At 38.4% G+C, this 25,347-nt stretch overlaps 1 protein-coding gene across 1 annotated transcript in view; it reads right to left on the bottom strand.

Annotated features, from left to right (window-relative positions):
• SPON1 (spondin 1) overlaps positions 1-25,347 on the bottom strand; it is a 191,566-nt gene that overhangs the window by 162,240 nt on the left and 3,979 nt on the right. Inside the window, exon 2 of the mRNA XM_086613778.1 lies at positions 22,020-22,126. Within this exon, the coding sequence (XP_086469904.1) occupies positions 22,020-22,126 (107 nt within the window). The remainder of the gene's footprint in view (positions 1-22,019; positions 22,127-25,347) is intronic.

The raw sequence follows: 25,347 nt of genomic DNA, 5'->3' as shown, positions 1-25,347 counted from the left end.
TTTGATATGCTGATGAACTACTAAAGCACAGATACTCAAATTCTTTCCTTACTTAGAGGACATCACAGATTATACAGTCTATTCATGAACAATTCCCCTGCCTGCCTCTGTGTCCAAGGTTTTCTATAAAGCCTAATTTCACATCACCTAGAGTACCCTTCCGGCAAATTAAACCTCCTTGCTGAGAGTTTCAAGGAAATAAAAAACTTACTCTTTCTCCCTTCCAGTATGAGAGGATACCGTTTCAGAGAGACACGCTGCAGTCAGTCAACAGTGAAGCCACAGTTTGGCAAAAAGGAGAGTCTTGTGGGCAGCCTCCAGATTTCTTTTCAAGAATTTGGTAGGCTCTCTTCAAACGCTGACTGAAGTCCAAGTGGGTTAAGTGTTGTGACTAAACAAAAAACCTCACAATGCCAAATATTAAAACTGCATCAGTATTAAAACATGGTTTCGACACTTTTTCTGAACACTGTCTTTCTCAAAATGTTCATTATAGGAACAAAACAATGACATAATTAGCAGGAAATAAAAGTAATTTAAAGCTTCAGGGGTTATGTGAGATTGTTGTTTGGTTTACTTAGGTTTGGTTCTTTTTTTCAAAAAAAGTTCCATATACTCTTGAATATAGTGGTATATTGCATCATGGTATAATGAGAATTATAGAATCTTCTTAAAGGAAAAAAACATGTAGAAAGGGATTCTAAGAGAAGAGAACAACAGAGTTTTGTTAAAAGCTTACAATAAAATTTTTCATAGTTCTGTAAATTGAAGCACTCTAAAAAAAGACCTGTAAACTGAAATGGAACTGTATCAAATTGTACTTGTATATAGATTAACACTATAAGGACTAAAAATCTTTGTCAGTGTGGTGGGTTTTTTTTTTAATATATCATAGTATCTTGCTTTTGTATTAATCTCAAAGAGTACAGTGGTAAAGATGTGGTTTGTTCAATGCAACTGTCACTCACTAAACCTGGCACGACAAGCAGAAGCATGTCTCAATGAAGGGGCACCCTCCTATGCAGAAGGTTGAAGAAGTTTTACACTATTACTATTACTAAAAAAATAAAACTAACAAAACAAGTGGCATTTTCTTATGCAGACATCACTCTCTTTAGTTTTAAAAAGCTACAAAACATTTGTAAAACGTAAAGAGCTCCGACTCTGCTGTTGCATTAGGGCCTAAAATAGTACTCCCCCTCACATTATTACAGTAGCTCTTCAAAACCCTCAGTGCATACACTGATTGCATTTTGCTTTAAGTGATATATTGAATAAAACATTCACTTAGTTGTACTTCCATATTAACGCATGGACCATGAATTTTGTCAAGTACTTGGCACACAACGTTTTTTTAAACCAAATTATTCAAGGCAGGGATTTTGATAAATCTGCTTCTGGAATTATTTGTACATTCAAATCGCATTTCCAAGAAGAATTGCTTAGAGGACAGCAAATTCCTGAAGGACAGAAACACAGTAAGACCAAGGTGAGGAGGTCTTGGATGAAACCAAATCCTGCCAAGAGACAGCCAGACAGGAGCCCAGACACTTGCATCCTGTGCCACAGTCAAGGCACTTCCCAAGGCTGGCAGCTCTGTCCTGATTTGATGCAGGAGCAGCAACGAGAAGTCTGAGGAAGAAGTTGGGACATGACCTGCCTACATCTCTTGCCTTGACACTGTCAAGTTGCATACAAAATAAAAATCTAAGGCTTACTGCACCACCACAGAAGAGCTAAAGCTGCAAGCAGATTTCAGAGCAACCCTATATATATGCGTTAGATTAAGTTTTCATCTCCTGATGGTGTGGCATGTTTTGTTTTGAAATATAAGCTTTCTTTATGGGTGTCAACTTTATGGCTGTAAATAGACTTTCCAATTAAAAATTTGTACTCCCATCTTACCATACATGCAGATGGCAGCACAATACCTTTAGAAAAAAACAAATTTATCTCAATCTCAAAGGGATTTAATTCTGATGAATATGTATTTCAAGATTATAAAGCTGTTTCATTTGAAATTTCATTAGGGTGAGTAGAAATTCAATATATGCAGTTGTCGAAGGAGAGGGAGGTAAGTACATTTTCTTTGGGGGGAAAAAAAAACTCAGCTTTTTGTGATATTCATTAAGAAACTAGAAAATTCGTTTCCAAATCAATTTGACACATAAGTAAGGAAAATTTAAAATTGCAGCTCTCTAGCATCAACAACCTTTTTACTAACATTCTATCACTGAAAAACAAGCAAATGTGTATGAAATCAAGAACACGAAGAATGGAATAATTTATAATGTCAATTATAACATATACTTACGCTGGCTCTATTTCCAAGGCTTTCCCTCCATGCTCCTAGCAAATCCACTTCAAATAAAATAGATTAAAAAAACACTGCACAAAAAAAAAAATCACAAACAAAACCCCAGATATTCCATTATTTCAAAAGTATATTTTTAAATAAACTAAGTTTCTAATTGACATGGTAATATTTAGGCCTTAAAACTCTTGCCACAAGTAACTACAAGTATTAGGAAAAACATTATTCTTCTGAAAATGTCATTTTAGTGAAATACCGTTTTAAAGCATTTGGAAAAAATTTAAACATATTCAAACTAATCCATTCTAAAATATTTTTTATTTTATTTTTCATCATCTCAAGTATTGTCGCTTCAATATTTTATTTATAATGTTTACCTATTGTAAATAATGTCATAGTGTAGTGTAAAAAGTATAGTGTATTTCAGTTCTATCTGCACATAAAGTGCCGATGACCTTCCTACTGGAAATTTCCAAGTGACTTGTTTAACTAATTAGCACTGTAGCATATTTTGACAGGGAACATTTCTAATTTCAACCAGTCTCTTTTTTTATGTTGTTCAAAGACCCCTGTGTGTAGCCCTTTTTACTACTAGCCCTAACTGGGGAAAACAAATAGTCCTTCTGTATTGTTTGGCTGTGCCTTTCACATAGTAGCAATAGAAGAAAACAGTAAGATAAATGGCAAAGCAGGTAAAATTGTCTATATTTTATGCTGCTGATCAAAGCGGTCTCCAATACACTCACAGTACTATTGTTCATGTGCTACTGATAGTCACAAGATATAAGCCTTCTATTTGTCTGTAGAATCATAGAATGGTTAGGGTTGGAAGGGACCTTAAAGATCATCTAGTTCCAACCCCCCTGCCATGGGCAGGGAAACCCTCCACTACACCAGGTTGCCCAAAGCCTCATCCAACCTGGCCTTGAACACTTCCAGGGATGGGGCATCCATAACTTCTCTGGGCAACCCGTTCCAGTACCTCACCACCCTCAATGTAAAGAATTTCTTTCTTATATCTAACCTAAATCTCCCCTCTTTCAGTTTAAATCCATTGCCCCTTGTCCTATCACTACACACCCTTGTAGATTGATATTACACATGAATCTGAGAAATCTTCAAACCTTATTCTTTGCACTCAGCCCCCACATTATCCTGGTCATTCGAATATGAGAAGACAGCAATAGTTATGAGGCCAAAGGCAGCTACAAAGGTGTTATGCACAAAACAAAGCGTTCACTCTCCTTTTGGCAAGTAATCAGTTTTCCACAGAATAAAAGAGATGATGCCTTTCTAAGAGCCATCTGAAAAGACTGACAAAACTGAGGTCCCAAGCAGCTCAACTTCACCTGTATGTGCTCTCATTCATGCTTTTCAAAGAGATAAAGATTCAGATACTTCCATAGAAATGGACACAGAAGAACAGTAACTCTGCAGAGTTAAAATGGGAGCATATAGAAACTGGAGATGGATATGCACAGACACAAGAACCACAGGGCTTTTGCGCTCATCTTGTGCACTTCAACATGACGTACACTATTTATGAGCACACTGAAGTGCTTAATTCACAGAAGTGAAGTTTCAAAGTAGCACATGGGCTTATAATTGCTGTATTCATTTTACAGCTGTATTGTAATAGATATCAATGAGGAAGCTTCTAGCAAAGGCGAGACATCAGGCTCAGGTCCTTCCACACTTCCCCAAAGACTTTAACAGGAAAATGAAGACCGGCGATTAAGAAATTTAAAAAAAAAAAAAACCCAAAACCCACACCCAGAATCAACTTCTACAGTTTTATGCATTAGAAGTTCTAAAATTGCGAAATAACAGTCAAACAAGTTTTTGAGTTTTTTGATAAATATTAACTTTTTCTTGGTGGTAGACGGAATTGCACAAGTGTTCCATCATACGGAATACGCACAGTGAAATGTATCAATACTGAACCCCACACTGCTCAATACCTTCATAGTTTATCTAGCTGATGGGATTGAAAGCACCCTCACCAAGTCTGCTGATGAAACTACACTGGGTGGTGAGGTGGACATGTCAGAGAGGAGAGTCGTCTCAGAGAGAGACACCTTGACAGGCTGGAAAAGCGGGCAAGCAAGAACTGTATAAAGTTTAACAAAGACAAGCGCATCCTGCACCTGAGATGACATAACCAAAGAGCCCAGTATAGGCTAGAATCTCTGCAACTGGAAAGCAGGCTTGCTGAAAGGGATCTGGGGGTCCTGAGGGACCAGCTGAACATGAGTCAGCAGTGTGCTGCTGCAGCAGCGGAGGCAAACTGGATCCTAGGTTCCAGGATCCTGCTTTTCTCCCTGGAGAAGTGAAAGCTCAGGGGGAACCTCATCACAATATTCCAGTACTTAAAGGGCAGCTAGAAATAGGACAGAAGCTCTCTCTTTTACAAGGAGCCACATGGAGAAGACAAGGGGCAAGGGGTACAAGTTGCACCAGGAGAGGTTTCACTATGATAAGAAAAAAAATTTTTACAGTAAGAACACTCAATCACTGAAAAAAAATCATCTCTCCAGGGATGTGGTAGAACCCCTGTTGCTGGAGGTTTTCAAGATGAGGTTGGACAAGGTGCTACATAATCTCATCCAGGCTCCCTTTCCCACAAAGGTTTGGACTAGATGATTTTTCAAGGTCCCTTCCAACCTATGCTATTCTATGATTCTATGAAGTACACATTCAATTAATTTCTGTTTATAAATTTTGATACGTATTACAAAAATGTTTCTTTCCTTTCCTTCTGTTTGTTTACTACACTTAATCTGCTACAGATACTTTTTCCAACTTTGAACAAAGCTTCTTTCAGTCACATGACTTTATACATATTTGGGAGGAGGTCCCATAAGTAAGAAGTATAATGAAAAGATTAAGTGCAGCACCAAATAAGCCAGACATACCATTTTCTCTTAAACTGATGGAGTGTTGGTATGTAGGGATATAAACAGCTGTCCCATTCTTCTAGATTTTCATGTGAGCATCTGAAACATATAACTACGAAAGCTTTTATCTGAGAACAGAATAAACCCCAAATCCTGTAGTTTCAACATAAGTGACACAGTCTAACATAAGTAAACATTTGCAGAACGTGAGCATGGAAGCATAAAAAATAACACAGACTTTCACAGCAGAAACTAAATATTGTCCAGAAGGTCATCTCTAGCTCACGAAAAGTCCCATGCCATCTTTCACATCTAAAGCTGAGTTTTGGTGATATAGGAAATCTGCCTCAGTGGTTATGGACCACCAGTCACATTAGTGTTTATTCAGAGACTTACATTTCACAGAATCACAGAATGTTAAGGATTGGAAGGGACCTCAAAGGATCATCTAGTCCAATTCCCCTGCCTGAGCAGGATCACCCAGATCAGATCACACAAAAACACGTCCAGGTGGGTTTGGAACATCCCCAGAGAAGGAGACACCACAACCTCTCTGGGCAGCCTGTTCCCGTGTTCTGTTACCCTTACTGGGAAGAAGTTCTTCCTCATGTTTAAGCGGAACCTCCTACGTTCCAGCTTATATCCATTTCCCCTTGTCTTATCATTGGATGCCACTGAGAAGAGCCTGGCTCCATCCTCATGAAGTCACCCTTTACATATTCATAAACATTAATGAGGTCCCCCCTCAGTCTCCTCTTCTCCCAGATAAAGAGACCCAGCTCCTGCAGCCTTTCCTCATAAGGGAGATGCTCCACTCCCTTATCATCTTTGTGGCCCTGCGCTGGACTCTCTCAAGCAGTTCCTTGTCCTTCTTGAACTGAGGGGCCCAGAACTGGACACAATATTCCAGATGCGGCCTCACCAGGGCAGAGTAGAGGGGGAGGAGAACCTCTCTTGACCTACTAACCACACCCCTTCCAATACACCCCAGGATGCCATTGGCCTTCTTGGCCACAAGGGCACATTGCTGGCTCATGGTCATCCTGTTGTCCACCAGGACCCCCAGGTCCCTTTCCCCTGTGCTGTTCCCCAACAGTTCAGTCCCCAACTTGTACTGGTACATGGGGTTGTTCTTACCCAGATGCAAGACTCTACACTTGCCCTTGTTGTATTTCATTAAATTTTTCCCCGCCCAACTCTCCAGCCTGTCCAGATCTCTCTGAATGGCAGCACAGCCTTCAGGTGTGTCAGCCACTCCTCTCAGTTTAGTGTCATCAGCAAACTTGTTGACCATGCACTCTATTCCCTCATCCAAGTCATTGATGAATATGTTGAACAATACAGGTCCCAGTACTGATCCTTGAGGGACTCCACTGGATACAGGCCTCCAACTGGACTCTATCCCATTGACCACTACTCTCTGGCTTCTATCCTTCAGCCAGTTCACAATCTACCTCACTATCCGATCATCCAGACCACGCTTCCTCAGTTTAGCTGTAAGGATGCCGTGGGAGACTGTGTCAAATGCTTTACTGAAGTCAAGATAGACCACATCCACTGCTCTAGCATCATCCACCTATTGGGTGATGTCCTCATAAAAGGCTATCAGGTTTGTCAAGCACAACTTCCTCTTAGTGAAGCCATGTTGACTGCCTCTAGTGACCCTCTTGTCCTTGATATGCCTAGAGACAGCACCAAGGAGAAGTTGTTCCATTATCTTTCCAGGGATGGAGGTGAAGCTGACCGGTCTATAGTTGCCTGGGTCTTCCTTCTTGCCCTTTTTGAAGACTGGACTGACATTTGCTTTCTTCCAGTCCTCAGGCACCTCTCCCGTTCCCCACGATGCAAAGATGATGGCAAGTGGCCTGGCAATGACATCCGCCAGCTCCCTCAACACCCACGGGTGCATCCCATCAGGACCCATGGACTTATGGATGGCCAGGTTGCTTAACTGGTCCCTAACCAAGTCCTCATCAACCAGGGAAGACTCCTCCTCTATCCTGACTTCCTCAGGAGCCTCAGGGTTCCAGGGCTCATCAGGATAGCCTCCAGCAGTATAGACTGAGGCACAGAAGGTATTCAGTAACTCTGCCTTCTTCTTATCCTCTGTCACCAGGGCACCCTCCTCATTCACCAGTGGGCCTACATTGCCTCTAGTCTTAGTTTTATCTGCAATGTATTTGAAGAAGTCCTTTCTGTTGTCCTTGACCTTTCTTGCAAGGTTTAATTCCAAGGAGGTCTTAGCTTTCCTAGTTGCCTCCGTACATCCTCTGACAGCAGACCTATATTCCTCCCAAGTGGCCTGCCCCTCCTTCCATGATCTGTACACTCTCTTTTTCCACTTGAGTTTGCCCAACAGTTCTCCATTTAACCATGCAGGTCTCTTGGTACCCTTTCTTGACTTCCTACCTGTTGGGATGCACCGGTCTTGAGCTCATTTGGTAGTTTCAATGTTGTTTTGAATTATTCTCAAAAAATTTCTATTAAAAGCTATATAAAGCTCAAAGTCAGCACTCTGGAGCAGTTATTTTTCTGTGCTTTTACATCTTTTGCAGACTAAGCTTACAAATTTTGCACAGGTACTTCAGAAAACAATCCTATGAGGTATACAACTGTAAAACAACTTTAGCAAAGAAGTACGAAAAAAATAACTCAATAAAGGGCAAAAACAACTTCTGATGGTTAGAAATTCAACCATATATAAAGAAAAAATTAATTTGCAGGAGATATCAACACTTGATAAATGACAGCTTATCTCCAGAATATGAATCATGTAATTAGAGAATTATTAAAATTAAAGGCCAGGAATCATATTTAATAGATGAGACACTTATTACTGCTGGGATTATTTTAGCTTTTTTTTTTAAACACACAATACTTCAATATTATACAGAGCACAGTAGGCGTTACAGCATCCAGTTTAGTAATCCAAAATACATGTTAATGCTACTGTTTCCCATTCTGTGCGAGCAACAGGAAGAACTAAAACATAGTATGGATCAAAACCTATTTATTGGTTTAAGTGACTAAGCCTAGAGTGCTAAGACAGTATTTGGAGGGGCTTTGTCATCTTAATTCTGTAGCGGGAAGGAATTGCTTATCTTTCTGATACATGCCAGCACAACAGCTACCATTACTGAAATTGTTTTTAAGGACCCTACCATACCATACAGACAGAATTAGACTGTTATCCCAATATTTTAAAATCCCCATATGATATTTTACACTAATAGTTGGAATGTTAGATATTTTACAAACATTTGTCATATTAGTGCATATTTACATGCAAGAAGAAAGATGACTATTTAAACATTCCTGACTTGGGAGTCAAATACGGCATGCAAAGAACTCTTGAAGTTTAACCATGATTAAAAGGTGATACGTGATCTTGAGTGAGATGCTTCAATGTTTACTCTTCTGTAAAGTGGATATGATAAAACCACGTTCTACAAAGATTTTTACGGAATAGAATCATTCAAAAGCTTTGAAATCTTCAGCAGAAAGGCAATATAAAAGCTGTATTATACCGATAAATGTAAATGCAAATTTGATAGCACTGACAAAAAAATTATCAAGACAAGATTCAGTAAATTTAATTGGAAAAAATTCAGTCATGATTTCTCTAAATTCATACAAAGAGGTATGTATTAAGAGTCACGTATCTTAACAGCAGTGAGTTCAGCATTTTATCCTGCCTTTATACGTTTACCATATTTTTAATCTTGCAATGTTCTTTCCCATATTTATATCATTTTGGCTTATTCGGCTCAGGCATAAACTGTTTTTTTTTTGTACATGATGCATATAGATGTAAAAATATGAACAGAAATGGTCATACTGCAAGGCCAGCTTTCATATAAGTTACATCAGGTTTGTTATTCCCGAAAAGAAACACCAAATCTCTGTCATAGTCAGCAGTTAGTGGCAAATGGGTTTAGAAACCTAAGAACATATTGTTATGTACACTGTGTTCTTTCTGTGGAAGCTGGCAGTTGCATAACATCTGCAACACATACAAAGCTGATTGTTTATTATGTGAGTTTAATACATTTTTCAACTAATGTAATCAGATGAGCTCGTGAGCATCAGAGGAACTAAAAGAAAAAATTAGATTAATATACAGAGATTTTTCAGTAGGTAGCACACAAGTAAGATTTATAGAAATCTTACACAAGCTCTAAGAAAAAAGTTCCAAAATATTGTTTGGAACGCACTGTATTTGAAGCTAAGGCAATTATATAATCCCACTGTCTAAATATATCATAACCCAATTCTAATTCATATAAGTACTTTGTATGACCTTTATGGACAACAAAACTAGGTTACTGAAAGAATCGCAAAGGAAGCCAAGAAACTTTACATAGCTAAAAAAATACACAGATCTTATGTATGCAGAAAATACAGAAAACACTTATGACTCTCTTAATAATACTGAGATTTATCACAATGTGTAGGCAGATTTTCATAACAGGTAGGATTAGCATGGGGGTAATTTACTAACTGCAGGTTCTTGCTTTATTCCAATATCTGAGATTCCCACGCTATCATGTACAGAGAGGCCAGAGCAAAAGGACCAGAAATAAGAGGCAAGCTGCTGCCTTAGCAACAATTTAAAATTCCTCCCTGAAGCTCCCCAGAAAGCATTCTTCTATTAATAGTATAAAATAGGTAGCTAATTTTCCTGTGAAATTGATCTATTGCTCAAGAGAGGTTGCGGTATAAAGTATTTCTCCATTTTCAACATTTGTTTGCTACTTCATGTCCCCTCTCTCCCCTTGTTCATTTTCATCCTCTTTAAAACTTTAAAATAAGTTTATGACAAACAGGCTAAACCGAGCAACATCAGGTATAATTAACCCTCCCATACAAGCAGAATCAGCTTTACTCATCCAATTGGAATTTAAAAAAAAAAATTAAATTAGTTTCAAGAGAATAAAACCCTAATGTGTGCCTGACAAATAATGAATAAACACTGGCAATGCCCTAAGGAACCTCTACTACACTACTGACTGTATCGAGATATATAATCATTAAAGAACAGTAAGTACTAAAACTACTTCTTACAAACACATTCTTTTAAATGTTTCTTTTGAAAAGAAATGCAGGTCCAAATGAGCTATGCCCACCCACAAGGAAAAAAAGAGGCAAGAGCAACAACAGAGCCTCAATTCACATAGATGAGAATAATTGGAGCCCAGTTCAATCTGTGAAGTAAACAGAAGCAGGATGAAGGCTTTTCAATTTACACCTACAGCCTACAAATTAGTAAGCAGTCTGGTAGGATGAGCTTGCCAGAGATTGCATAATAACCCTACCCACAGTGACAATGCAAGGAATGGGGAACAAAATGGTAGCTCTATACCAGCAGGGAATTTCCCTTTCTAATTGCTGAGTACTATGAAAAGTATTCTGGAGAGCCAAACATCAGCTTTTGTCCAACAGGATCAGGAATTTCTTTGCTATTTTTGATTTATTTTCATATGAAAATTAATTATAATATGCTGTTGTTTTAATAATCAAAAGTAACTAAACATAAAAAATACAAAATATTGTCCAGCAACTATTTCTTCAGAACTTATTTGGTAGAATATTTTTTTCTTAATACAAAGTACAACGTGTTACCAGTAGTAACGACTTCTTGAAAGATCTTGCGTATATAGGTATTCATTATATACTAACTTGCCTGTATCAATTGAAATAATAAGTATCAAAGTCAGAAAACTCTGCTTTCACAGTATGTGTAGGGCACATTCATATCTTGCCCCTTATACAACCATGGGAAAAACAAAGTGGAACACATGATTTTCAGTTTCTCTCACAGCAACTGAAAAGGGAGACAAAACATGGAAGAAGGGGAGATGGTTAGAGAGATATAGTAAAATAAAAATATCCAACCCATCTTTGAGGAAAACAATTACTCACAAGTAACTTTCCTGTCCCCTTTCCATGATTGTTGATATGTAAGTTTCCACCATGGGTGATTTGCAGCTATAGGTCCTTCCACAAGCACAATTACTGGGAATAGGAGTCAAGAATCATTTCAGAAAACAGAACTGCATAACTATATTGGGTAGTGTGCTATTTCTAGATATATCCTTGATTTTGTAGTGTTTGATTAGTAAGTCAAGCTCCTGTAAGTCAGTCCTGTAAGCAAGTAGTTCTCCTAATGCTATCTAGGATGGAAACATCCATACCATGGCTTGAGAAATAACGTGACTCAGCAGTGGTCTCAGTGGCGAGACCATATTTACTTGCGGCTGTTTCCTGGTATTTCCCTGCTAGAGAAACAAAAAAATGAGAGGATCTGGTTCAGCCAATGTAGAAGGCAAGAGCTCTCCTTATATTAAGGAAGGTCTCAGAGAACTAAAGGAGCAAGTCAGGGAAGGGGGGAAGCAGAAATAATCTTATCTCCTTAAAGTAAAAGCCAGGTTCCTGGCTTTGTCTCCTGATTAAGGTGAGAGTCTTGCACAGGTACCAGGGCAATTCTGTCAGAAAACAATTTAGCAGATGAGAAATCTATAAGAGCATGAATCCTACAGTAGTGATGACCACAGTCAGGAAATCCAAGCAGACCAAGATGCAGCAGACAGGTTGGGATCAACGTGAGGGGGTAAAGGAAAGGTCACAGGAGAACAGACGGGACCCAACACAAGTCTCACTGGTGGCACTGCTCCAGTGAGCAGTGCCTCAGGAGGCCTTTGAAAAATTATAGTTATGTAGCAGATGAGCACTGACAGCCTGTCTGGTAGGGCTTTGCATTAATGGAAGGAGATAGCATTCAGGTGATCATTAAGCAGAGGCTGAGGTAGATATGCAAGCAACTGGAGAGAATCAGGGTGTGGAGTGACAGACTAGGAGAAATTCTGATGTCTGAACTTGGTCTGTATGTCTGAAGACATCCTTCCGTATAAGTACTTATATATGCTTATAATCCCAGACTTCACAAACCAGGGATGAACAAGGTCACTTTACATTGAAGCAAACCAGTATCATCCCAGATGAGACAAGCTCCTGGAGTTCTGCAAAAGTAGGTGTGAGAGGAAAAGCAACATTATATGGCTTTTTTGGTACAGGACATCAAATACTCTCAACCGGGTCAGGGAAAGAAGACCTCTTAAAGCTACATCCTGTCCTTACCATACAGTTTTCAGAAAAAATAAACCAAAGAAAATCAAGCATCCTAATCAGAAACATGTCAGCAAAGTCTCTTAAGTAAAGACTAGTATTGAAGCAAAACATCTGATGTGTTTATGATGAGAAGGTGTAGTTTTGAGCTGTATGAGTCTTTGCATGTCATTCTGAAGACATCACTGTGCATTTCCATTCATGACTGCATGAAGTGAAATGCCTAAAAATATCTATGAAAGTATATTAGGATAAAGCACCAAAAGGCAAACATGTTGAATGCACCAGAATCAAAAGACGGTAATTTCCCTGGACAGATCTTGCATCATTCTGCTGTAGAGTAAACACACTGATCAGATGACTAACTATCCTGAGTTGCTAGGTCATGAGAAAGAGCTATCACAGCAAAGAGAATAATCGGTTTCAACTGTTGAAGACAGCAATGGAAGCTGAAACAGTATCCCTTTGCAAACACCCAGAGGCCCCTACCAGCATTAGAAAGGGAACAGTTTTCAAGGAGGAGAACTGTTAGGGTGGACTGCATCTAGGTCTGAGAAGAGTAAACATGCAGTCTAGAATAGTGAAAGCTAAATATATTGTCACTTCGGTAATGCAGAATTGCCTTCTGAATTCAGAAAGTAGTTCTCAAGACAACTGGCTCAGGAAGCAATACATTTAGTCTGGTAGCAATTAATCCAGCGAAGAGCTGTGATGAGAACTGACTTGACTCGCTTGACTATGAATCCTGGAGGAAGGATTTCCCCTACAACAGCCACTCATGAACGAGTCAGGTAGGTAAATTCCTGAATTTAAGAGAGCCATATTTAATTGGGAGACTTTCTACTGGTGTATGTGTACCTTCCTCAGAAGTCCAGAGAACTGACAGCAGAATTTTCTTAAAGTAGTACAAAAGTCCATATAGTCTAGAGACACTGTCAAGTTGAGCCTCAGCCTTTATCATCACTTTCACACACACCTCCTCCCCTCCCTGCTCCACCCCGAATCACTTGAAGGGAAAAGAAAGCACATTATGAGAAAAGACTTTCAAGTACAGACACAATTCTGTGCTTCTACAGCCCAGTCATTGTAGTCTGGTAGCGCTCGTTTGGAGAGAAGCATCAGAATAAGCATATTCCCCCAGAATAACCCTTCCCTTTAAAAGCCCTGTGTCATCATGGGAGTAACACAGTTGTCTAGATCCATAGCTCTCGTAGTTAGGATTACAGGCAGTGATAGCTGAAGAAGTCCAGATCAGTGGGGAATACCTGATAAAAGCTCTGTAACCTGATGTAAAGTGGAAAGTGCAAAGAACAGACGCTTGCTCTAAGGTCCTGCTGATTGGAACTGACACACTGAAGGTTTTCTGATGCTGAAGAATGGCAAATAACTACATCAGAGGTAATTCTTGGAGCACTAAAGGAGGATAATAGGAGCTAATGAGATAAGAGTCCTGATCTTTCTCAGCAAGAGTCACAAAGAATCTAGAGTAATTTATGAGTGCTTTAGACAAAGCTGGTAAATAATGAGGAGACTGTAAGGTAAATTTAGGAAGGAAAGCCTGATGGTAACACTATGAATGAAGAAAGAGATGCTGAATAGATGTTTTGACAGGGCCGGAGCCTACATCCATCTAAAGTTCAAATGGGACAGTTACCCTATGGTAACTGTAAAGCATCTGGCTGTTGTCAGAGGGTTAAATGCCCTTCCCAAAATTTCTGGCCCAGGTGAGTCACTATCTGCAGAAAGACTAACGTTGGAATAACAATGAGTTAGGTAGATTACCTGGGCTGGAGAAAAGGGATATTTGAAATACAGTCCTTTTGAGTCACTGAGGTGGATATGTCCTCTTTAACACTGCCCGGGGAGGAATATACAGCTTCTATTGATTGATAAAAGAGAGCTAGTGGAATCTGCACTTCCAGAACCAGACTCTGAATGAAATAATTGCAAATGTAAAACTAGCCTTGAGTCTGGAAGCCAGACCTGAGCAGAGAAACCTTGAGTCACAAAATGGTCCCAATCCCCAAAAGGCACAGAAGACTTCCAATACTGATATGTCTGAAGAGCAGACTGGAGTCTCCAAGGCAGAAAGAGACAGTGCTCCCAGTGTCATTTCCTCTCTTTACTTCTTCCCGCAGAGTAGAGCTCATTCATTAAGCGTCAGTGCCAAGTTCTAGGAAACAATTCCCTAAGAAACCTCTTAGAACCAGAAAGTCTTGCAGTTTAGCGTTAATCCAAGGAACAAAATGAACTAGTGGATATTATTTTTGAATAGATATAATTAGACGATTCAGATATCTTACCATGACATAGTCTGGCACTGCATAAGTAGGCTGTATGCATTGGCAGACTGCAAGGCAGGGCAGAATTTAGACTCGAGATAACATGACTCTGATAAGCCTTGGATCTGAAAAAGAGTCTGGAGTTTTAGCTGACGTATCTCAAGAAGTATGCTTCCTGATTTTGGTTTGGGGGTTTTTAGGTGTGAGGGTTTTTTAAAATATTATTTGGTTTTGGTGGTTTGTTTGGATTTTTTTTCAAGGAAGAACTTGAAACATCAACAAATATAACATTTGTTTAGGCATAACCCTTTCCAAAAAACACAAGCTGTTCCTGTGACACAATCATCATTTGAAGTCATTCTCAAGAAAGAACACTTCCCCAGTAAATTAAAAAAAAACTAAAAAGATATGAAGAAAAGAGAATAAATAAGATTAGATTAAACAAAGAAAGAGGGCTAAAAACTACATGGCCAGAAGCTAGATGACTTTTTCCTTAGCCAAGCAGAGATACAAGAAAAGAGTGGAAAAAAAAATTTAAAAATAAATAAGCAGAAGAGAAACTAAAGCCAAACAAATAAAATAAAAAAATAATTTAAAGTTTTAAAAGTGATGGGAGTGACATAGCAAGAAAACCCTTACAAAAGACGCTCCAACATATTTAAAATTAAGCTGGCTGAGAGGAAGTCAGGGTTACAAAATCAATCTCCCATCAGCATGAGTATGCCCTATCAAAGGAGGGCTAGGGGAAGAGGTCTCTGATTTGAGTGCTCAGGGTACGAATATTTAGCACAAAGGTACATATAGGTAACTTTTTCAGTATGAAATCAATGGTTATGAACTTCTTCAGGTTGATTCAAATGCCCATGTAAAAGAAAGTTTGTACACATCACTACAGATTGAGTGTAACTGGACTGGACCATGTATATACTAAAGACTGGATAGTACTGTATATGCTGGCATCTGTTCATAACTCCAGTTACCAAAATACATTACTAGAAATACAAATACTTGTATCCAGACAAGTCTTCAAAACTGCCAAGAGTGGAGACCTCACAGTCTTCTCTGGGCAATCTCTGCCACCACCTGACTGTTCTCAAAGAAAAATTTCTTTTTTATATCTAGTATTACCTGTCTTGTTTCAGCTTGTTCCTGTTGACTCTCATCCTCTCAGCATCCGTGGTGGAAGAGATTGGGCCATATAAATCCCAGAGGGCTCTCATGGAAAGCTCTTTCCCCATTACATAATAAACCAGGAAGCTACATGAAAACTCACAGAGCTGAGAGAAGCAACTTGTCAACAGAAGCAGGAGCCTGGGCTAAGAAACTGAAACCCATTTTTGTTCAGTAGTGAATTAAGTTACATTACAAGCAAGTATAATTTTAATACTTATTTTCTCTTTGTAAATGTGTGTTAACTAGTACTTCAAAGACTCAGTACAGTAAAATACATAACAAAGCAGTGTTCAGAAATGTCTTACATTTTCTGATTCTGGCACTGCAATTTTATGGTTTTAGTAATTAATTCTGAAAGATGTGGCAACTATGTATACAATGAGTTGAGAGAGTTTCCAAGGTATAACAAGCCAACATTTAGTATATGCAAAAGTGGGAAATGTTATTTTTGCCTCATTCAAAACACAAGCCCAAATCGGAAAAAAAAAAAAAAGAATAAATATAAAAGAAGGGTGTAAAACCCACTATATGATAGGAATCTAGTTTTCTTTTCCTACAGCATTCATCAGTAGCAAATAATCACTATCACAGAGCTGTTTCTCTTCTTCAAGTTCCTAGTGTTCATCACTCTTACTTAAAATTATTATATTTTACTGTATGAGGCAAGACATAACTATCTCTTCAGACAACTTTCAACCAAACCCTTGTCAGTAAGTGGTTCGGGTTAAGGTTTCTCCAGTGTACTGGAGATTATCACATTTAATCTCATTCAAAACGTTCACATTTTCTGATCAATGCTAGAACTGGTTGTGGCAAGTACCTTTTTTCTTCTTAAGATCATATGTAATCCCTGAGTATCACAATGTAGAGAGTCAGACAGTTCTAGAAAAACATGTGAAAGTTTTCATCAAGGACAATCAATTCCACCCTACAGGAAAGGTGAACTAGAGCTTGTTTAACCATTATAAAATTATTTCTTGTCTAAAATAATATATGCAATGATTCTTACAGAAAGAAAATTCAGGAATACTCTTGCAAATGCAAAAGACCAGGAGACTTAAATTTTACAGACTCAGAATTCATCTCTACCTTTCACCAGGCAACCTGGTGTAGTGGAGGATTTCCCTGCCCATGGCAGGGGGGTTGGAACTAGATGATCTTTGAGGTCCCTTCCAACCCTAACCATTCTATGATTCTATGATTCTCGGTCTTCAAATGGCATATTCTGATTCTTTCGTATTTAACATATTCCTGTAATTATAGATCTGGATTATTAACTTAATGACTGTGTACAGCTATTTCACATTGATTTATCTCCTGCTGATAGTAGAACTGGGGATCAATACTTCAGAAAGGAAATTTTCATTTAGGGGTTGGGATGCAACTGCATTCCCCCCTTTTTGGGGATACAGCATCTGTCCCTCTTTGAAATCAATGCAGGTAGCTTTGTATTCTTTTCTGTTTGATAAACATCAAGTAGGTATAATGTCACGGCCACATAATTACTAGGTTTAAAACCACAAGTAACTAGTGTCTACTTCCCCCTTCGCCCCTCACATCATATGTCACTTGAGGATTGTTTCCTATTTGTAACATCTCAGCCCTCCTTCATGAAAACATTGAAGAATTTTTAAAATTTAAAATTTTAATTAGGTAGGAACATTGTTTACATGAAGAAGCTTTACTAAGAAATCTAAACTATGTGGTTTCACTATGAACTGGAAATTCATCCTGCCTGATTTGCAAACCATTAGTGATTGAATGTTTCACATCAAATCAGAGTAAAAAAGTATTACTTCCATATGCTTATAAGCAGTAAGATGACAGACTCGGTTTCAGTGATAAGATGCTGTGAAAGAAAATGCAGAGAATGCAAACATGAGCAAAATACTTGAAAGTTCTGAACCCCTGTTAAACAAAACTACATCACTTCATACATTTCAGAATAAGCCATTTACTAAGTAGCCTGATGTGCTTATATTGGGACACAAAGCTAAAAACCCACCAGCATACAAATTGAGCACAACATCAAGATTACATAAGCATAGTTTAATTTTTAATATAAAAAGCTTAATAAATAATTGCAGTCATTTTTTTAAAAAATAAACAAACTTTGCTTATGAATACAAGAACTAATAAATAATGAGACATGGCTAAAAGTCTTTCAAGACTGCTTTATTCAAAATGCAGTATATCAATCTCTTTAAAAGACGTAAAATTCCTATAAAATGCTGGAACACAGCAATTGAGGAACCACTTTTCTAAGAGCCTGTAAAAATACCTTTTAATCTAAAAGCTTTGGTAAGCACATCAGTCAGATAAACCACATCAAAAGAAATGGTCACCAGTCAGCTTGTCTTTGAAACAGAGGCAATGTTTGGCACTATTGTTTCAGGGAAACATAGAGAAGGAGGACTTAGAATAAAGGACCACTTACCTTACTTATGTCATTACTACTCCAATTTTCCCTGAGTGTTTTCTCTTCTGCAGCACACCTCCCTAGCTCTTATAAATATCATCCTTTTAAGGAAACTTTCACTTGCTACTGCCAAGCCTGCTTATGTTCTTACATAGGTTTTGCACTGGTGGGTCATAAAATTCAGTGACCTCAACTAAGAATGTTTTGATTCACTGTAGAGCAAAAACAGTGGAAAGAACACCTCCAGGAACATTACTATGATGAACACATTTAACACTTAACTACCATGAAAATAGTGGACGTAAGAATCTAAAAATTGATTATGCCAAAACAATACAGAGAAGTGTCTAATTCTGAGTGTGACTCAGTTTACCACCGCACATGAGAAAAGCAGGTCACATTTGCACACAGTATTTCACACGACGGTTTAAGGATCAAGTATGTATTTATGAAGTCCACAAATAGCACCCACTTTTGAAGGAACAGTGAGCACTTTGAAGGATAGGATTGTAGTTCAGAACTTGATAATTGCATACATATGTTGATTAAAATGGCCTATATAGATACTGTTCTATAGTCAATTAGTGCTTGATTGTTGCCCTGGAGTATAGTTTGCCTTCAAACAATTTGCAGACTGTTGCTAAACATTACAAAAGAGAAAGATCAGCAGTCTGCATGACAACAGTTGGGAATGGCTTGTGTAAAGAGGCCAATGGGACATGATATCCAAAGCTTTCAGAGTGTTACACTGCACAATTGTTGTACAATTACCACTGGCATAAGTAAGAACCATATTATTATATCCCCAAACTTCTACGACAGAATTTGGCATCTCTAGTTCCCCAGCCATATTTAATTTAGCTATTTAACATATGTTTGCATGTTTGTGGGAGACAACAAGATTTGTTTGTTTTATAGCCAAATTGTGCCCTGGGTGTGCTACAAGGACAACGAAAAAGAAGTTTGGATGCATTAAATAAACAAACAACAGTAAAATCAGATTTCCAAGTCACAATTTTCTCAGACAAAAACAGTTTTAGAATGGTGGAGTCCAAACTACTCTTCTCTAAAGGTCTCTACTCCATAACAATTATAAAGGTAACAAAAAAAAAAAAAGGACAGAAAAAAACCCACCCTGTCTGACCAAGAATTTTAACAGCTATGCTATTATGGGATCAAGACATGGCAGCTTAATGATTAATGAAGATTGACCAAACCTACTGACTTGCAGAGTCAGACAAGAGTAAATGAGCCATGAGGAGGTTGTAAAAGGCAGAGCAAAGCCCCTGGCAGGGCAAACTCATGGCAACTGCTCACTGCACTTTCATCCTTTGCAATGGGATGCAGAACTCAACCTGTTGCAGTATGACTGTGACCACTGAAAACAATATCTTTCCAGCCTGAGTGCACCATATCCATCACTGAGATATTAGTCCTTATTTAACACCTTGCTACTGTCTCACATGCCTCTCCGCACTACTTCGAGGCATTAGAACTGTTGATCAGTTTAACACAATAGCTGTGCCAAACACAAGTCACAGCCTCAATGGGATCTTGACCAGAGTGTGGATTCAGGTTTTTCAATGAAAGACATTGCAACCCGTACTTCATGATTTGAAAGCGGTGCTCACAGGCATGAAAAACACAGTGTTTTGCAGTCTCTGAGGCATGAGGGGAAAGCATATGTCTTATTTGGTCAGCTTTCATTTCATTCTATCTTGGTTATACTGCAAAGTCTTGCGAATATGAATGAAGCACTTCGCCTCATGCAGTACGGTCATGTGCTTTGTTTCAACTATTATTTGAACAGTAAATACGTCTCCTTATGGAGGGAGAGGCTTATGCCAATAGTCCAGAAGCAGCATTTAATCTCTTGCCACTATTAAGGAATTTTCACTGAGTTGTCTTCTATTGGGTAATTCATTGAATAACATACTCTTCATTTGAGCACAGGAAATATGTAACTGCGAGCAGCATGCAAGTTATTGTACACAGTTTTTTCCTACCCTGCACAGCTGTTTAGACACCATTAGGATCATCACATTATAATAAAAACACAGGGCAAGCTTTCGAACTGAACTTTTTTTCCTCCTCTGGTTACTAGCACCTAGCCATGGTACAAGAGAGATTAGTATTTATCACTGTAAGTATTAACTGGAAACTTAAATAAGGATCTTAAATCTGTATCAACACAGGAAAGAACTGACAGGCACTATCTGAATGAACTTTAGTTAATTGTGCTAATGTGGGATGGGCACAGTAAGCACTGCTTGTGCCACAGAAATACAAATTTAGCTATGCATAAAATTCGAAACTCTCATCTGCCAATTAGAATACTGATTTCAGATTGCAATCTGTACAATAAAGCTAATTAAAGTTTTCCCTCCACTGAGATCCATTGGGCTTTTTTTTTTTTTAGATCTATACAGAATTTCCATTTGCATCCCACTCTGCTGACTTCAAAATTCCTCTGTACTTCAGCAAAGCTTAGTGAGTTTCTCACTACAATACGAGTTAGAGATGTGTCTGGCCATAAAGGCAAAGAACTCAGGTCAAGCCTTTCCCATCAGCGACAGCTAACTGACAACTGAAACACAGAAACAAATGGTCACAAGTTTCTTTTAAAATAGATGAAGCACCATCATTTCTGCTCTTAGCACTAGCTGATGTTTTATGCTAGATTTAAAAAAAAACAAAAACAAAAAACAAACCTGTCTATATTGAACAGATTTCTCCCAAATAATAACAGGAAATTGTTAATTCTAAGTTATTCCAACATCAAATAAGTTCTCATTTATTCTAGATTTTCTTACAAAATATGTGAAAAATCAGAAAGAGGCCTCTGGGAAACTCAGTACGAAAACAGAGTAAACACATATTGAGTTTGCACCTCATATTTGCTATATGCAAAACACAGAAGATGCTTCAGGAGGAGATGCTAAGACTAAGTTGATTTCTGTCTCCTTGTAGATCACCAAAATTAGAACTTTGGGGTGTTTCCCTTGGAAACATATAAATGGTTCTTTGATGCCAGTGAAATCTATATATAAATTGTTATTAAAATTATTATCAATATTATTACCCATATAACCAATATCGTTCAACAATATTTCTAAGTTATAAAAGTCAAATAGCAAAAAATACCTCAATTGAGAATCAATAAACAAACCTACATAATTTCTACCTACTTCCATAAATATGACATGTATTGTCAGTTTCCATAATTTCTTTCATGAAATGTGATCTTGAAATAGCTAGAAATACTATTTTGTGAATCATCTCTCTGGATTCTGATCCTTTTAATAATGATAAACAACATTTTATCCCACTGAATGTGTTCATTAAGTAAAGTACTGCTGAGCATCAATAAAACAGTGGAATCTAATTTATGACTGCTAAAACAGTCGTTACAGCTGTGGCAAACACTTCTCAGAGGCATAATCTACATTTGAATGGACAAAAATACATAGGCAAAGAAATACAAAAAGCAAAACGTGAATAAAACAATTTTTATATTCATTTTGGATAACAAATACAGGTGTCCCAGGCTCTAGTTCAAATAACCAATGCTTGTGTTTAACTGTAAGAATGTGGGAAGATGAGTTAAAGTGAAGGTACAAAAGTCTTGACCTCTTGAAGAGGTTGCACGGAATACAGAATATGCTATGTTATTCTCATGTCAACATCCACAAATATTTATGCTTACTTAAGCACAGTCTGCCTTTTACTGTGCAAATAACACCTCCCTCTGAGCCAAGTATACAGTAAGGAAGAGGTCTAAAGGTACTGATCAAGGAAAGTTCTCTCACCTGAAAGGTTCCTGCATGGTCATCTTCTTTGTCACCTTCTTTTCCTTCTTTGAGAGCAATCAGTGTGAATCCTCGAAAGTAGGCAGGAGTGGCAGCAGAAAGCGTCACTGAGATATAACAAACAGAGAAATAATGAAAACATAATAATAATTGTGAAATCAGTCTTTTGCATATCATTTCATGGTTCAACTTGAAAGGTGTGTGTTTTAAGTCGGTATTAACAAAAGCTAGAGCACCAGCAACATGGAGCAGAGCCAGCCAGAATACAAAAGCGTTCAGTCTGTTTCCACATAAACTGAAAAAGTCACCACTGTCACTGTGAAATACCTCGGGTTGTTTTTCTTGTTGTGGTATGGGGGTTTTTGTTTGTTTGTTGTCAGTTTTTTGTTGTGTGTTTTTTTTTGTTGTGGTCGTTGTTTTTGTGTTTTGTTTTGGTTTTTTTTTAAGCAGATTGCTAACCTGCTTAGATCTGCAGGACGGTTGCTTTGGTGGTGGTGGGTTGCTGTGGTGGTGGTTTGGGTGTGAGAACACACGTTTTGGTTTTTGTTTGGTGTAGTTTTGTTTTGTTGGGGTTTTTTTTAGGTGGGGATCTGATGATTGTTTAGGTTTTTTGGGGGATAGGTGAGGTTTGTTTGGTTTTTTTTAAACCTGAGGGAACATCTCCTGAATATTTGGCTTCAGCTTTCGTCTTGCTCCAAGCATAAACAAGGATCTAAGCATTTTAGTACACAGAAAGTTTCTTTAACTGTAAAGCAAGACGACCACATTGCCTGCTCCAGCTCAGCTACCCTCAACACAATACTCCAGCTGACTGAGATGGTCACTCTAAAACTACCCTTCCTTTCCCTTAACCTCAGGGCAGAACCAGACACAAAATTAAACTCAAGGCTAAAGCTGACCTTTAAAGACTGTGCTGCCAGCTCTGATTGCCAAAGCATCCTACACATGAGCAAAACACCTTCTTCACACACCAGTCCTGACCAGGGAGCCGATGTTGGATCCACCAGCAGAGCACAAATAACATAATGCTGACTAATCTGATTTCGGCACGCTCAGCATCAGGACTACATCCCTCATTTTCTGCTAGTGCAAGATACCTTTTTATGATTTTCCTACTTGCCATCATCAGTACCTAAGCATCATCTAGCAACACTTGAGTTACATCGGTTGTGACTCTTTTGAACATCAGAAAGATGGAATGAGGCAGGACTTTTGAGGGAGTTGTAAAATTACAGAACCCTTTTCCACATCTTATAGGAATCTTTTTCTGAAACAGAGGTAAATTTTAGGGAAAAATTCATTTTGAACTAAAGGAAAAGAGACAGAAAGCTGGACTGCTAATACTTTTAAGTAGCTTTTACTTTAAGCATAAGGCAAACAGTGTTGTTTGTAGCACGCTATTGTCACGCTCTCAAGCCCTGACTGGCACAATAAAAACTGAAGACCACCCAGAGTTTTCACGAGCAAACCGCAACTACCAACGCTGTTTCATAGAAGAGTATTCACAAGAGACTCCCTCTCACATAAGTAAGCCGTGAGGGGTTGAAACGCATTACTAAAATGAAAGATTGCCCTTAAAAGATATGGATTTCAGAATATGTCCGGAGTTCATTTGGAACATATAGAGAGCTCTTTGATCTAAAAATTCAATAGTGGAAAAATATAAAATAGGATCTTTGAAGATTTCTAGTATTATGTAGCTGTATTTGGGTCTAAAAACCACTGTGTTTGTATCAATACATAGTTTTTCTGACTATATGTGAAAAAAGAAGGATTGGAGACACACACAAAAGGTTAAAAATTGAAATGAAAGTGCCAAGTTTAGACCTATACATCTGCAAACATCTGTACAAATGTAGAGTAGTGATGGGCATAATAGTAACCCCCCCAACTCTCAAGCTTTTCAGGACTCTTTTCATTCCATGGAACCTTATTATGAGGTTAAACTTCATAATTTTTGAGGAGAAAGAAGTTTTCACATTTTTTACGTAGGAACTGAGTAGTAGCATAAAAGCATTAAAATTTCTGATTATGTTTCTAAATTTCTGATTATTATTTCTGATTATGTATATTTATGTTCCAATTCATTAATTCATTATCTGCCCAATAATTAGTGTTATTAGCCCAATTTTGCAAACTTTTGCAGCTCTATCTAAATGAAAATCCACAGCCAGCCTCTCAGTTGCAGTAATTGAGAACAGCACACTGCTGAACTCAAGGATGAATGCATTATACTTGCTCGAACATTGATTCTTAGAAACTAATTGCCATAAAGGTCTTTTATGTGCAAGAAATTTTTCCATATATTATATGTAATTCAAAAGTCTGAGTCACTCAGTACAAGGTTACACCAGAAATACTTAAATACTTATGCAAACAAACAGAATCCAGCTGTGAGTTGACTCAACAGTTTTCATCATTTTCCTTGCAAATTTACAGATCAAACCAAACAGTTTTCAAAATTCTACACAAAACACCTCTCTAGAAAATAGAGGAATAGCAGACATCCAAAACCCTACAAAAGCCACCAAAAAACAAAAAAAAAAAAAAAAAAGAAAGAAAGAAAAGAGGAAGATAATTCCAAAGCCTGACTCACAGTTTTTGAATGCCCGGGGTTAGCAATACTCATGCTGTGGTTGCACAGTCATTTTAACCCAGAATAAATCCATGCTCCTCCAACATGAGTGATCCTGCCCTCCCCACCCCACACAGCTCCTGCAGCAGCCGCAACCACGCAGCTGTGCCGTCAGCTGAGCTAGGGAACACGTCCAGCTGAAAAGTCAAACAAACCAAAAAGCCCTGAACAAAGAGTTCAGCTGGGTCCAGTCCCAGAGGGGCTGCGCTGTGCCACCCCAGGAGCGCTTCCACCAGTGGCGGGGACACCTGGGTGCGAGTGAGGGTCCAGGAGGGCGATGACCCACAGGAGCAGAGTGGACTTACAGGATTTAGGTTTCTGTGCTACTTCAGATAAGGATACCAAGACAAACGTGTGCTTTGGTCACCCGTGATCTAGGCCAGAACAAATGCTAACAACTGAGCTAAAAACATTTGTCAGTTCTCCGAACTATCCAGTGTGCTGAGATAACATTGCAGTGCAAGGCTTGATTTGAAGTGCTCCTAAACACAGAGCCTTGTTATGGTCATGGTTCTGCAGTCACTGGCTCCGGACTGATGTTTGAGCACAGAAGGGGGGGGCTTGCATTGCACAGGCAGCAGTGGGAAGCTGTCAGGCTACATCTGGTTTTCACAAGAGATAGCAGCTCCTTATTGCATAAGAGTTGAGAGTTCTCCTTCTTGGGCTAAACTCTGTGTTATTTTAAAGAAAAGC

The sequence above is a fragment of the Tauraco erythrolophus genome, chromosome 6 (assembly GCF_009769465.1).
Source record: "Tauraco erythrolophus isolate bTauEry1 chromosome 6, bTauEry1.pri, whole genome shotgun sequence".
NCBI classification, from domain to species: Eukaryota; Metazoa; Chordata; class Aves; order Musophagiformes; family Musophagidae; genus Tauraco; species Tauraco erythrolophus.
Note: the sequence above shows the minus strand (reverse complement) of the source record. Positions and strands in the feature narration are given on the sequence as shown.